Here is a 14,839-nt window from a genome sequence, read left to right as displayed (position 1 = left end):
CAAATGCAATTGATTTTTTTGCATTCTCAAAAGTAGAGTATATTTTAGTTTGTATTTATATCAACAATGGGAACCAACTGATATTCACTGCAGTACATTTTACTCCTGAAAGATTTCATCAAGTTTTCTGTAATAAATAGCAATCTTATAAACTAAATTAATAATTGCCAGTGTACTGCCCAAATCATTGAGTTTTCTGATACAGTCTGGGCCAGGACTGAACACATATAGGGAAAGATAAATGAAAATGTCATGAAAATGTAGCCAAGAAGTAATATCAAAATTAGACATTCATCACTTTGTAAAACAGGGAACAATATGTATATATGTATAATCTCCTTTGAAAACCATCTGATTTGATCAGGGATAAAAGAGAATTTCCATTTTGGGGGAATAGTGGCGAAAAATTTGCTTTTCCTGTGAGAACTTGGACAGAGATTGCTTCCAGTAGTTCATATTAAAATTAGAATTCTCAGAATACGTTTAATTTTCTGATTCACAGGTAGTGCAGGTGATGAAAAAATCAGGCTTATTGTGTGTAGAGAATGATGGGTTTGCTATTCAGCTAAAATAATTGTTAGTACAATATTTTTCATGCAGGAAAATTGCTGTCATCCCCCTTTCTTTAACAATTTGTTTATTGTATCCCCTCACCCCTTTACTGTTACTCAGCAATACCATTCCCCTAATTATCCCATTCCTGTATCCCCTCTCACTTCTATATCTCTACTCTTTTTCACGATACAAAAATTCTAAAATCTTGGCTGTCATTAAAAGCAAAACAAATCAATCAAAAATTTATTTACTCTGTCCCTCTTTAATCTTCCAGCCTCTATTCTGTTTTTCTTTTTCCTTCAAGGCTAAGCTCCTTGAAAGAGATACTACACTTTCTGTCCTAAGATTTACTTCATTCTATCTTTAACTCTTATCAATCTAGATTTGTTCTTTTTGCACTGAACTCTGCTGAAATTGCTCTTACCAATGATCTAATTTCCCAATTGCAACATCTGATAGATCCTTTGAAGTATCTGTATGTAAATTTCTACACTGTCACCACCCTCTACTTGAAACTTTCTGGTATCAGGTAATCAAAGAAAACAACAATGGCACACAAAGGCTCCAGATCACATCACATTGACTCAAGATACATCTAAATTTTTGATAACTTTACAAATAGCACATTTTGGCAGAATTTAAGCAAAATAAGTGGGATAAAAAAAAGAATTATCTGCTTAGCAAATTACATGAGGTCTTGGGATGCTGCTCTCACTGACTGGCTTGGGAAAGCCACATTTAGAAGGTGGTGGTATTAACAGTCCCAGTGATAGTCTGGAATCAGGCGAGTTGATAGGAGTGACAGAGATGGAAGAAATATTGAGACAGGGAGATGAATCACCATTACTACGCCAGAAAGAGGATGAGCATCTCTGAAACACATGCTGTTCATGATCAGACATATTGTGCAGCAGCTGTAAAGGAATGACAGAAAAAGAAATATCCTAAGAGGACAGGCATGGAGGAAAGGAGAAAGTATACTTGAAATTTATTTGTAAAATGGTGTTTTGTTAAGATGATAAGATCATTTCACAGTAACTTTTCTAAAATTAAAACATAGAGTTAGAGTTGATTTTCCTATGTGATAGTCCTTAGATTCTGGATTGCTTAATTTGATCTTTTTTTTACTGAAATATTACATTTTTAGGTATTTTAAATAGAATATTGCATTCATCGGGACCTAAGAGGAAGGTAATGGAGAGAAACATGAAGAAAGCCTGAAGATTTATTTTGGAGAGGGCTTCTGTAATGAAATGGAAAAAGGAAGGATAGTAATGAGAGAACAGTTACAGAACTAGGAGTAAACTCTTGTACATAAAGTTATGGTTGTGTAGAATTTTCAAAAGGGATTACAACATACATTTTATATTTAATCCTCAAAACATTATTTGAAGTATCAGTAGTAGTGATATTATGTCCTTATTACAATAAATACATGGGAATTAAGGTCCACAGATTCTTTGTGACTTATATGAGGTAGAAAGCAGATTCAAAATTCAAAACAGTCTGACTCTAGTTATCATGCCCTTTCTATAGTCATGAGGAGCTCCAAATTGTAAGACTTTTTGGGTGATGGGAAGAGGTGATTGACAAGGATCTCAAATAAATCAGAGAGATAATGAATAACAAGCAAGCAGTGTACTAGGTCTGAACATCAGTATGTGCATGACTTTTAGGGGCTATTTCCATTACAACATGGAAAGCTACTGTTAAGAGCTGAGCTGGAGAGAGCTGAGCTGCCAGATGTCACAGTGGCCAATTAAACAGCAGCCAAAATGGAAGTAATAATTAAGTCTTTATTCATTTACTGCTATAGTATAAGCAAGAGGCCAGAGGGAAGGTGCCTGCTCCATCAATGCTCCATTTTCCCCAAGGAATGGCACTTGAGCAAGGGTCAGATGTATCACTGCAGAAGTGAGGCTTTGTCTCATTACTTAGGGACTCCTGAACAAAAGGTTCCTGAGGGTTTATTCGGACAAGAGACGGTAGGAGGGAGAAGGGAAGGGCTAGCAGTAGAAAAGTACTGAATACTGAGTCATACTGGAGAAAAGTGGTCTCCAAGACCCTCGAATAAGGTGGTCTCAGGAGAGGCACCTAAGGCCCCCTAAAAGGAGGCCCCTGAGTGGAGTTGCCTGGGCTATAAATGCAGATATGCAGAAGAGCATGGCTGGCCAGGGCACCTGAGTACTAGATTCAATTCCTCCAAACTGTGCACCAAATACAATGTGATGAGGGCACCTTTCTCCCACCAAATACAATGTGATGAGGTGTGCCAGGCAAAGCCTTTGTAACTGCCTACGCTCGGGCCAGAAAGATCGCACATAAGATTCTGGCCAGGAGCCACATTCCTCAGCCGCAAATCACATGTCAGAGATCTTTCACCACTAACAAAAATTCAGGCAGCCATAAATAATCTGATTTTTGATAAACTTTATTGTAAAAGGTAGTAATTAAAATTAGAATTTTAAGGACCAACAAGTCTGAGGTATGTCCTTAAGCTAGGAGGCCCCCCTTCAGATATTTCTGGAAGCAGAGAGAAAAAGGAAGCCATGTAAGGTGAGAGATTAAATTGAGGGAAGGGTTCAGTGTGGAAGCAGAACCTCTGCTAGTCTGAGTTATATAACTAATCACTCTATTAATATGCATATATAAATACATAATTTTTTATTTCTCTGTTGATCTCCATTGTAATACACCTCCATCTATTTATGTAGAGATGTGTATGTACACAATTTTTAAAATCTATTTTTGTTCGATATAACTTACTGTAAAATTCTGTCCTTGGTGGCCACCTTTTAATTACAGATTACAATTGTAAGCTCTTTGTGAGAAAATTTTTGTTTTTCGTTCCCAAATACTCTATGTAACACATTAGTGTAAATGATATTTATTGTCTAATTTATACCAGAGCATCTTTTTACTTAAACTGTTAATTGATAAGGCTGTCTGTACTGAGTAAAGATAAGATATTAAGTGGAAGTTGTCCTTGATATTATCTAGTTTAAAATGTACATGGTAATACTCTATATTTTTTAGGATATATGTTGGCCAAAATTCTTTACTAGGTACCTGAAAACCAACTGAAGGTCAAAATAGCCTTACTTGAAAGTGCTCTGTTATTTTTATCATGGTGTTTGCAGTATTCTCATAGTACTACTTCCTCTGGGGAGGTAAACTTACAGAAATGGAGAATGTATATAATATAAAAATAATCAAGTATTTATATACTACAATTAAGAGGTTTTTTCAATTTCAGAATGGTAAATCAGGGATATTTAATAATGTCAACTGTTTTGGTACTAGAGTTTAATACTCCAGAACTATTCCTCACAGGTCTTCTTTGGATCATCAGCAATTTGGCAGTTTTTGTTTAGATCACATGGGTCTTTTAAAGTATAGAACTAGCTGTTCCCAACACAAAGAAAAGATAAATGTTTGAGGTGATGGATATTGCAATTACCCTGACTCGATCATTACACACTGTGTGCAGGTATCAAAATATCATCTCTACCCACAAACATGTACAACTAATATGTATCAATAGAAATTTTTAAATTAAAAATAAATTAATATATAAAAATAGATTACATATTAAAATCCAGAACTTTTCTCCAGAAGTTAGGAAATCTAGAAAGTGGGCCCACATACTTGCATGAAAATAGTTGAGTGGTATTGAATATCTGCTGTGTCTCTGAAGGTAGCCTGTGCTTTCAAATTTATCACTCCTACCATATGCCCATTTCACACTTGAATGTCATAATCTGGGCTATATTAAAGTTTGAGTTTTTGATTCCTAACCTAGAAGCAATTCAAGTCAAGGAATCAGATGTTATATGTAATTCCCTATAAAAAAGAAATCTAAGTCCAGCACATTTAAATATATGGATAAATTTGGTGCTTGAGTCTGTACTAAATGGTTATGCCTGTTCAATAAGGATATGAACGTGTGGATGTAGCACCTAAATGGCAAACGGTGACAATTTTGCACTTAGGTTTCAAGGTTCTGGAACCAGTCTTTTTTTTGGCTGCTATTTTTAACTGGTTGAGGATGTTTACGTGTTAAAGTAATTAAATACACTGTTGAGAAGAAAATCAGTTTGAGGAATTTTATTTTGGTCTTTCTGTCAGTGTTCTGACAGATGGCTAGGAACCAAATTTTTTGGATTGTCCTACAGAAGTATATGGCACCACTGTTCAAGCAACTCCTTTATGTTCATAGTTCCAGGTGTCTTGGTCTTTAGGAACATGCACAGAATCTGAATTATTATACTTAGGGGAATTCTGTGCTCAAAAATTATATGGTAATTATACAGAAGTTGTTAGGTTATTCAGATATATTAATAATGAGTGTCCATGTTTGAGATTTGTTGTTGCTACATTTTTGTAGCTCTTTTTCTTCTTCTTCTTTTTTTTTATTTTACTTTAAGTTCTGCGATACATGAACAGAACATGAAGGTCTGTTACCTAGGTATATATGTGTCATGGTGGTTTGCTGCACCTATCAACCTGTCATCTAGGTTTTAAGCCCTGCATGCATTAGGTATTTGTCCTAATGCTCTCCCTCCCCTTTGTAGCTCTTTTTTTCAGTAAGTAGTGTCTTGGTGCATTTAGGCAATGGTGAATATTTCAACCTTGAGTTTTATATAAATGTGACAACAAAAAGAAATATAAAAGTGTTTAAATTCTATCCACAAATATTAAATACATTTAAACAATAATAACAGAAACACTGCTTTTAAGATTAAGCAATTCTGTCATAATACCTATAGAAATATTAGCATTATGCTGAAATTTTATGTTTTGCTGTTAATTGCACTGGCAATAAAAATATCCAAAGACTTTTTAAACATAAAACAAAAATGTCAAGATTAAAATATAATTTATCACAATTACTAAAATGGGCAGGGTTCAAAATTCTATTTATAATTAAACTAAGAAATAATTAAGAAATAAATTCTCTTACATTTATATATTAAATCAATTTTTTCTAGTTTAAAAACCCGGAAAATTATAAATAACATTAAAGATGGAGAAAGAAAATGGTAGCATAAAATGTTCTAGCAGATCTTTCTAGATTACCATGCTGATTCATACTTTCAAAGTTCATTGTTATAATGTATCTTCAATATCACTTTTTAAATAAAGTTTAAAAGTAATGACTTCTCTAATTTAGAACTTACAGCAGAAGATCTGTGTTTTTTCAGATTTCTAGGTCTGCAGTTGGTTTATACTGATCTCTTAGTTGTAAGACCTACTATCTTACAGTTTTCACAAGAATCTTTCAAGTTAAATGGATATAATTGTACCACAAAGTGGAAAACTGAAAGAAGCAGAGGCTAAATGACTTGACCAGGTACTTATGATCAGAACTGGAATGGGAACATATTTTTCTTCCTGTTAGACAGGGTTTATGCTTTTAGAATTATCTTGTGCAACTAACAATTATGAAAGTGAAGTTGCAGAATGGTAATCATTTTTTGTGGGCATCAAATATTCTTGAACCAATTCATGTTTAAAATGTATGCCTTTGTTTAAAGATTCACATTCAGCTTGTTGTGTAATTAAGACCTTTCACAATCTGCTCTTGCCCATTCTCACTTCAATAGTAGCAGAAAAAACACTAGAGGAAAATAAATAGATACATTGTTTATCCACAATGAAATATACATTTTAGGTTATAATTGTCCTATCAAGTCTAATCAGTGGCCACACAGTTGATTATGTAAAGAAATAATTTTATCTAACACTGGGTTTAATTGAAAGGAAGACATTTGTTTTACTCAGCAATAGAATCTAGTATTCCCTAGGACTACAATTTTACTCACTTAACTTCCTGGCAATAGTCTGGTTTGGTTAAAACCTTCTATAGTCAGAAGAGTAAAATGAAAGTACCCAGATACAAGAATCAAGAGGAACATTTTGATTTAACTTGTTATGCCCACATCTTATAATGAAACAATCTTCTGCAGGCATTCATGAGGCTATGAGGCTATGAGGGCAGAATAAACTCTTTTTCTAATATAAATACAGGCAGCATTGCCATATGAATGTAATAAATGGAAATCAGATTGTTCCCAGATAATTAGTACCAAATGGTGGAAAACCCAACCTCTAATCTATTGCCAAACCACTGAAACACAGCAAAAAGCAAACAGCACAGTCAAGTAACGGAAATTTCTCAGTGTATCTAAGTGACTGTATAAAATAAGGATCCAATTTCTAAAACCATTGAAAAGATTTCCACAATTTCAGTGTGATGCAGAGGTATGTAATATAGGTACTATTGAAGGCTATTTCATTTGATAGAAAAGGAACCCATGATTGACCCAACTGTGTGGTATTTAGAAGATATGTAAGTATTCTGTTTAAAAACAAGTAGGAAAATATTTTATATACATGAAGTGTTATATATTCATATCAATTTTTATATGAGAAAGTGAGAAATAGGAGTGGTCTCCATTTATCATGCATATGAAGAATTGGTGAATTGGTTTTAAGTGAAAAGGGTCAGAAGCAAATATTAAAGATATACTTTTTATTGTTAGGGATGTCTTAATTTTAATACTGAACAAAAAAGTAGTCTCATATTATTTTCTTTAGCTAGAACTCAATTACATAAGCTCACAGTGACCAAATTTATATTGGGCATATTAACTAAACAATAAACAATGACAATAAAAAAGGACAAGCTTTTTTTTCACTCAAGCACACATCATGAGACCAGACCTTCTCTATGAATTCCAGATTTGTATATTCAGCCATCGAATAAGCATCTCCAATTGGCTGTCTAGTTGGCAGAAATAACGTAGGCAAAAGTGAAATATTGATTCTTTACCACTCACTATTCCTAAGTCATGTCTATTTCAGAAAATGGCATCACTTCCCACATGTTAAGGAGAAAACCTGAAGGGACATTCCTGCTCCTTTTGTGTGTGTGTGCGTGTACTGCCCCCAACCAATCCATTAGTAAATTTTGCAAGCTCTACTTTCAAAATGTGTCAAAAATCAAGCTCTGCTCATAACCTCCACAGGTAGAATTATAGTCCAATTTACCCTTCTCCTAGACTACTGAAATGTCTCCTTCTGGGACATCACTTTGGCCTCTTTAGAGTCCATGCTGCATATAGCAGCCAGATGATCCACAAATCCCATTTAAAACCTTCAAGTGACATATCATTGCATTAAAAAAAAAATACCAATCCTTTGCCATTGCCTATGAAGGCCTATCAAATCTAGACTCTGAGTTTCTCTTCAATGTCTTCTCTAATTGTTTTGGCTTTCAGTCACTACACTGCAGCTGCAAAGTTCTTGTTATTGTTTTCAGGCTGTTGCATTTGCTAACATTTTATCATTCAGATTGCAATTCAAGTGCTACCTCCTTAGAAGGGGCTTGCTTCCCTGGTCACTTTCTCTAAACAAAATTCTCAATCATTCTCTTCTATTCTGCTCTATTTTGTTTTATGCATAGCATATATAAGATCTACATTTTTACATGTATTTATTGAAATATTTATGTGTTTATTACCAACCTCTCTTTCTTTCCCCCATGGATGTAAACCCTTTAACATCTGAAATATGTAAACTGTAAAAACCAAAGAGCCTAGACGTATGGAAATATTAGATCTTCAGTACACATTTTATAATATTCCATAGCAGATCACAACTATATCAAATGTATACAATAGACAAGTGAGACAAAATGAAAATCAAAGTGATATGCATTGTAACATACGGTCTACTACTAAGAACAATTTCAAAATCCCAGTGATGAAGCAGTGGGACTAGGAAGACCAAAACCAAAACTAAAATGTACACCATAAAACCTTGAGGGAACTTTTTAGAAGTCTTGAATATTTTTATTCAAGGCTTCAACCTAAAATTATTTAGTTTGCAATTCAAAATCCATCAGTATGACCAATTCATGTTCATGTATATAACATATAAGTGACTGAGAAACTTTCTAAGAAATAGCAACCTTCCCTTAGAGTGTCTCTGAGGAAAGTAGAAACATGCACCTATGTTCTCACCTAAACAGAGACTCTTTAAAATACAAAGGTGTCCATGTAGATCATTCTACTGCATTGGGCCTCACATTTTAAATTTATGATTTAACATAGAATAAGGATATCAACATCAATAAGACTGTAATATATTATTAGACGATTTGGTAGATTTGAATCATTGTATTACGGAAATTCAACTTTAACTTTGGACCTCTTGTTAGAGAAGATGGCTTGTCATTTTTTAGTTATCTAGCCAAGTTTTGTTGTTGTTGTTGTTGTTTGTTTGTTTGTTTTTGAGACAGGGTCTTACTCTGTGACCCAGGCTGGAATATAGTGGTATGATCACGGCTCATTGCAACTTTGACCTCCCAGGCTTACCATAGCCTCCACCTCCCCGGCTCAAGCAATCTTTCCACCTCAACCTCCCAAGTAGCTGAGACTACAGGCATGCACCACCATGCCCAGCTAATTTTTGTATTTTTGGTAGAAATGGGGCTTTGCCATGTTGCCTAGGCTGGTCTCCAACTCCTGGACTCAAGCTATCAGCCTACCTCTGCCTCCCAAAGTGCTATGACTATAGGCATGAGCCACCATGCCCAGCCTAATCAAATTTTATCAAGAATGTTTCTGTTGCTTGCCACATCTGGCTTCATCTTCTACTTCATCACAAACTGAAAATAAAATAATATCTATAATAGTGATTTACATTATTTTTATTTTCACTTTACTTTTAATTCCCCAACTCCCAAAATTCCATTCCTACTTTTTTTCTTTCCCTTTCCCCAAAGAGACTATACTAAAGCTAACATTAAAGATGTCTTTTATTTGACTAGCAATTGCTTAGTGTGAACTATATTGTGTTAGACCAGCATATCCAGATATTTTAGAACATTATTGTGCTTATAAGTATATATTTGTGAATCAAATTATAGCATTAAATCATTTATAAAGAACTACATCTCAATTAGAGATTTTTGACAAAAGTGTCACCTTTCTGTGACTTGAAAAATTTGGCTTCCAATGGGATCAAGACCTGTCTTGGGCTGGTCAGTTGTGAAGAGTTTTCTGTGTTAGGGGCTCCTCTCACCACTAAAAACTCATCAGATGCTAAATTAATTGCATACACCATACCCACCTATGTTGTAATTCAATATGCATAACGGGATTCATAATTTACTTCAATGCTTCTTTAATGAATGTATAGATCACTGCCTCTAATCCTTTGAATAAACTGATGAGAACTTACTCATTTTGGAGCACTCTAATCCTCAGTCCTCTGAGCTCAAAACAAACACATAAAACCCACAGAGTCCTATTTCCAGGGTTATAAACTCATTAAACATTTACTTTGCTAGCCATGGGGGCACTCTGTGAGGTACTTTGTGTTCCTGCTGTGTGTCCTGTAAAACTGATGTTCAAATTTCATAAGAAAGAACAGATGTAAAACATTTCTAACTTAACAGAAATTTGCTTTATTGCAGACACATGGTAAGCTATTAAATATTTTAAATTCACATTTTATTATTTGCAATTTGCATTGTCTGTTTTTCAAATTCAATAATCTGAATCATTAATAAATCTTCAAAAATAATTGCAGGTAACTATTTTTGTTTTATTTTAATATCAGGAATTTGGGAGCTCATTTGAATAGATATGAAATAAATAAGCTGTACTTAGTGTTCTACGAGTTTATTTCATAGCTACATTACTAAAATTTGAAATGAAAGGCAAAAATGTTTTTTAATAGGAAACATATTAGCAAATGCTGTAACAATGTTTTTTAAACCATTTGAATTGGTTAGATATCTCATTAATTTACATTTTACGTTTTAGCATTTAATTTTACATTTAAATTTTAGCAATTTTAAAATGCTCTTGAGTTCACTTTCTTCTAAAAATCAAATAAATTCTATTTTCACATATTTGTTGTGAGATCAATTAAAACTACTCTTGGCAATTTTCAAGTATATAATACCTTGTTATTAACTATAATCACCATGTTGTACAAGAGATCTCTTGAACTTATTTCTCCTAATTAAAATGTTGCATCCTTTGATCATCTTCTAGACCCTTTCTCCACAACTCTGCCCCAGCCCCCAGCAACCACTAGTCTACTCTCTGCTTCTATGAGTTTGACTTTCTTAGATTCCACATATGAGTGACATCACGTGATATTTGTCTTTCTGTGCATGGCTTATTTCACTTAGTATAATGTCCTCCAGATTCTATCTTAATGAAGATGTATATCTTCCAGCATATCAACAATTTAAAAAATCATATGATAAGATTTTAAGAGCTAAAAAGCCATGTGACAAATAATTTTTAAAGTTAAAGAAAAAGTGTAGACAACGACATTACATGCAAAAGACTATAAGTAGATTGCAAAGTTATAATTTGTTATTTCCATAATGATCAAGGATACAAGAAATTTTCTACATATATATGAACTCAGTGTAAGACCGTGATTTAAAGAAAGTGATTTCTTTTTAAATTCAACCTCTTAGTTGTAGTTTTTGAAGCATTTTATTTAGATAAATCCAGGCTGAGATGAACACAATGCCTAAAATAATTGTTAAATGATGTAACCTCAGGAGTGCTAATTCATTTTAAAACATAGCTATTTCAATATTTTTACTCTTTATATATAACTGGCTCTACTAATGAGAATTGCTAAATAAATGAATTATACTTATGAATAGGCTATGTTTCATTTATATACCAACTTGCATGCTTTCCACTTGAAATGGCTATTTCAGCCAAATGGTCAAAGACACTGAAGCAAGGGTCATCTTGTCATTCCTCCTGTCCTTTGTCATTTCTGAAGCTGACTCAGTAACCCTATGAGATCACCAATGCACATTAATAATCCTGACCCACCTTCTCAGAGCAGTGTCTGCTTTGGGAAGATAAAAAAGGTAGGCTGCAGTTTTATTAATATGTTTGAAACGTCTTTGCTCCTCTCAAATGTTCTTCCTCAGATAAAGAGGTTACACAATGACCAGGTTTGGATTTGCATCCAAAAAGGTGATGGAGCTTATTTTACTCCTTTGTCAACACAAAAATGAAAGCAAAGCTACTCTTCATATGTGATGAATTCCAGAAACAACTACGTTATCAAAACTCCTTGAAAAAGTTACTTCCCTTCACATAAATGAAGTACATTTATTCTTATTCTCCTAGCATATTTCGCAACATGGCTTACAATATGAATTTCAACAAAACCCAAGAGGATGTGTGTTCCATCTTGGGATGGAAGGTTGAATAATGAGTTTGAACTGATGTTCTGTCCCTAGCAGCGAGAGAGGCAAGAAAAAAATCATAATCCTTGTGAGCAGCAAACAGTGACAAGAAAAAATAAGAAGGAATATCAGAATAAAACCAGAACCTGAAGAGGATGCTCCAGCATAGACACATTGGTGCCTCAGTCCCAACCTCTCTCATCAAGGCCATAGGAGCCCTACTGGCACAAACCATCTGCCGAGCAATGGAAATACTCGCTCTTTCAAACGGGAGGTGGAAAAATGTGAGTTTACAGGAAAAATCATTTTTTGACCCATTTCCAGAGTGTGCCAAGTTTGAAACCCTAAATGAAACTTCTATAGAAACATCCTTTTTCATAGTGATGAGCTTGTGAATGATTCTAGTATTAGATATTAAGAAATGAACATTTTCATTGAGTTTATCCTACGTATTGAAGCACAATAAGCTTCCATAAAAAATTTTGCAACAAATTTCTTTTTTCAGTTCATGTTTATGTTATAAGTTAGATATTAATTTTTTTTGAAACAGAATCTTTCTCTGTCACCCAGGCTGCAGTGGAGTGGTGCTATCATGGATCACTGCAGCCATAACCTCTGGGCTCATGCCATCCTCTTACCTCAGCCTCCTCAGTGGCTGAGACTACAGGTGTGTGCCAATATGCCTGGATAATTTTTTGTATTTTTTGTAGAGACAAGGTTTCACCATGTTGCCAGACTGGTCTTGAACCCCTGGGCTCAAATGATCTGCCTGCCTTGGCCTCCCAAAATGTTCGGATTACAGATATAAGCCACTGTGCTTGGCCTAGATATTAAATATTTTTAAATGAAGAATAATAAATACACTTTAATAAAGAATATCAGTAGTACAGATGATTCAAACAGAAAAATATCTTTTCCTGAATATATTTTGCCTAGAAAAAATATTGTTTTAAATTCCACCTCCCTCCAATAAATTCCCTTTGCCAAAATCACGTAATAATGATATCATACATGGTATTGGGAAAAGGATTTCAAAACTGTGACAAGTCAGACATAAATATTTTAACTACAAAGACTTGAGTTTTGTCTGCAGAGAATACCACTCATTTTAATGTTTGAAATACAATTGCCTCACTCCCAGCGGGAACCCTTACCATGTAATATAAGAAACCAGGTTCAGTCTTGCTCACAGCTGAATTCCTACAATGAAGTTGAGCACTTCAAGGGAGACTGGCATAGGTCATTAAATCTAACCCAGCAAATAGTAATTAATAGAAACAAAAGAAGAATATGCCACAAAGAGAAGAATTATATTATCTAATAAAACTTAAGACTAACCTGAGGGTTGAATTATGTTAGAAAACCCAGAGGAAAACAGCAACATAGAAAACAACTCTGATTTGAACTGACTAGGTAATTTTAAGTTTTAAATTAAACTGCTTAGCAGCCTTCATCTCTATCCATGTTTACTTTGAAATTACTGATCCCCAAGTATTATATGAAATATTGCAGAACTAGTGATACACAGATGTTTTATCACCATAAAATCTTGTTTCTAAGGATATTCAATATACTCACTGGAGGTGCTGATACTTGAGTTATTCTCAGTTGGTTTTCCAAATCTTGTACTTTATTTTTAAGTTCCATATTTTCTGTTTCTAAGTCTTGGATCTAAAAAGAAAATCATTATTGAATAACTTTCTGTTTTTTTTTCTTGGAAAATATTGGCTACAGTTATGAGTAGGAATTTATATTACGTAAAACTTTAATGTACTTTGTTGTGCGTGGGGAGAAAATTGTTTGATAAAGCTTGGGAAATGCTGGAGGATTCTAGATCATTGAAAGACTTAAATTTATAATATATTTTTATGTGTGTGCAAATTTTATGTTCCTAATATCTCAACATTGTGTTTTCTTGTTGGACTGTGCAATCTATACCCATAATCTTGGAATATAACCACAAGACAGTGAAACTTGCTTATGATGATTTTGAAGAGTGGAGAAAGGCATAATTTAATTACCAAGGAATCTGATCTGCATGGAAAACCACTTACCCAGCATCTGCTGCTTCTGCTGCTCTGATCCCCATGAGAAGCATCAGGAAGTGAAGCAAAGTCACATGAGAACACTAAGTTCTTGTGGGAATTCAATATAAAATAGTTAAAAAAAAAAAAACTGTGCAGGGGATCAGGAATAAAAAATTATGGGAACACGGTGAAAGCAGTTCCAATCAGTCAGTGTGGGTGAAATTTAATGGCAGGGCTTCTAAATTTGTTTGATGATATGCAAGTTTCCCTGTACTTACATCACACAAATGTAAAACAACAAGCTTAGTTTACTCACTCTTTTTTGTAACCCTGCGATCTGTTTTCTTGTTTCAACATCTTTTCCTCCTGATTCTAGAAATTTCCTGTATGCCAGGTCAAATGCTTGGCCAATTGTTAAAGTGATCTCTTCAGCCTGTGTAAAAATCAAACAAAGATTTGCATTTTAATAATATGTCAAACTTTTTTTGAATCGAGAAAACAACATTCATATAAGCACTTACTCCAAGACATTCACAAGAGGTACTTCAAAAGGGCAACAGTTGGGAGTAGAGATGTATTAAATGAGCAAGGTAGTAGGCTAACATAATAACTCAACACCTACCCAGGCACAACATTGAAAAAACAAGCGGACTTGGGGGTGGGTATTACTGAATAGCTGTTGAAGTGGGAAAGTTGGAAGCAAGAGTTCTTTATGTCAAACTTCTCATCTCTTTTATTGTATTGTTTTTTCCTACTTGTTTTTCTCCCTTTCTCAAATATTTAGTGCCTATGAAATGAAAGCAGAGTGCCAAACGTAGTTTCTCTCCTTGCTTTGCTATTTATTTCCTTTTCCTTGTGAGGAGGGTTTGTTAAACCCTAAGAAGGTAACTTGAATGAGGCTGGCCAGGTGGTGTCTCTGGAAAACTTGAGGTATGCCCTCTAAATGGAACACCTGCTACTCCGTCCCAGTTAATTGTTGCCTGGTGGAAGTGAGCAATTCCAATCTGAAACTGTC

At 34.3% G+C, this 14,839-nt stretch overlaps 1 protein-coding gene across 47 annotated transcripts in view; it reads right to left on the bottom strand.

Annotated features, from left to right (window-relative positions):
- GULP1 (GULP PTB domain containing engulfment adaptor 1) overlaps window positions 1-14,839 on the bottom strand; it is a 308,404-nt gene that overhangs the window by 12,032 nt on the left and 281,533 nt on the right. For 21 of the 47 annotated variants that reach the window (XM_057301452.2, XM_055108864.2, XM_034954646.3 and 18 more), the window contains 2 exons: window positions 14,141-14,257; window positions 13,376-13,468 (listed from right to left, as the gene is read on the bottom strand). In XM_057301452.2, coding sequence (XP_057157435.1) covers window positions 13,376-13,468; window positions 14,141-14,257 — 210 coding nt within the window. Of the gene's footprint in view, window positions 1-1,244; window positions 1,470-13,375; window positions 13,469-13,851; window positions 13,876-14,140; window positions 14,258-14,839 lie in introns of all 47 variants that reach the window. The other 26 variants (XM_055108854.2, XM_055108855.2, XM_063595470.1 and 23 more) reach the window with 3 other exon arrangements.

Source organism: Pan paniscus, chromosome 13 (assembly GCF_029289425.2).
Source record: "Pan paniscus chromosome 13, NHGRI_mPanPan1-v2.0_pri, whole genome shotgun sequence".
In the NCBI taxonomy this organism is placed as follows: domain Eukaryota; kingdom Metazoa; phylum Chordata; class Mammalia; order Primates; family Hominidae; genus Pan; species Pan paniscus.
Note: the sequence above shows the minus strand (reverse complement) of the source record. Positions and strands in the feature narration are given on the sequence as shown.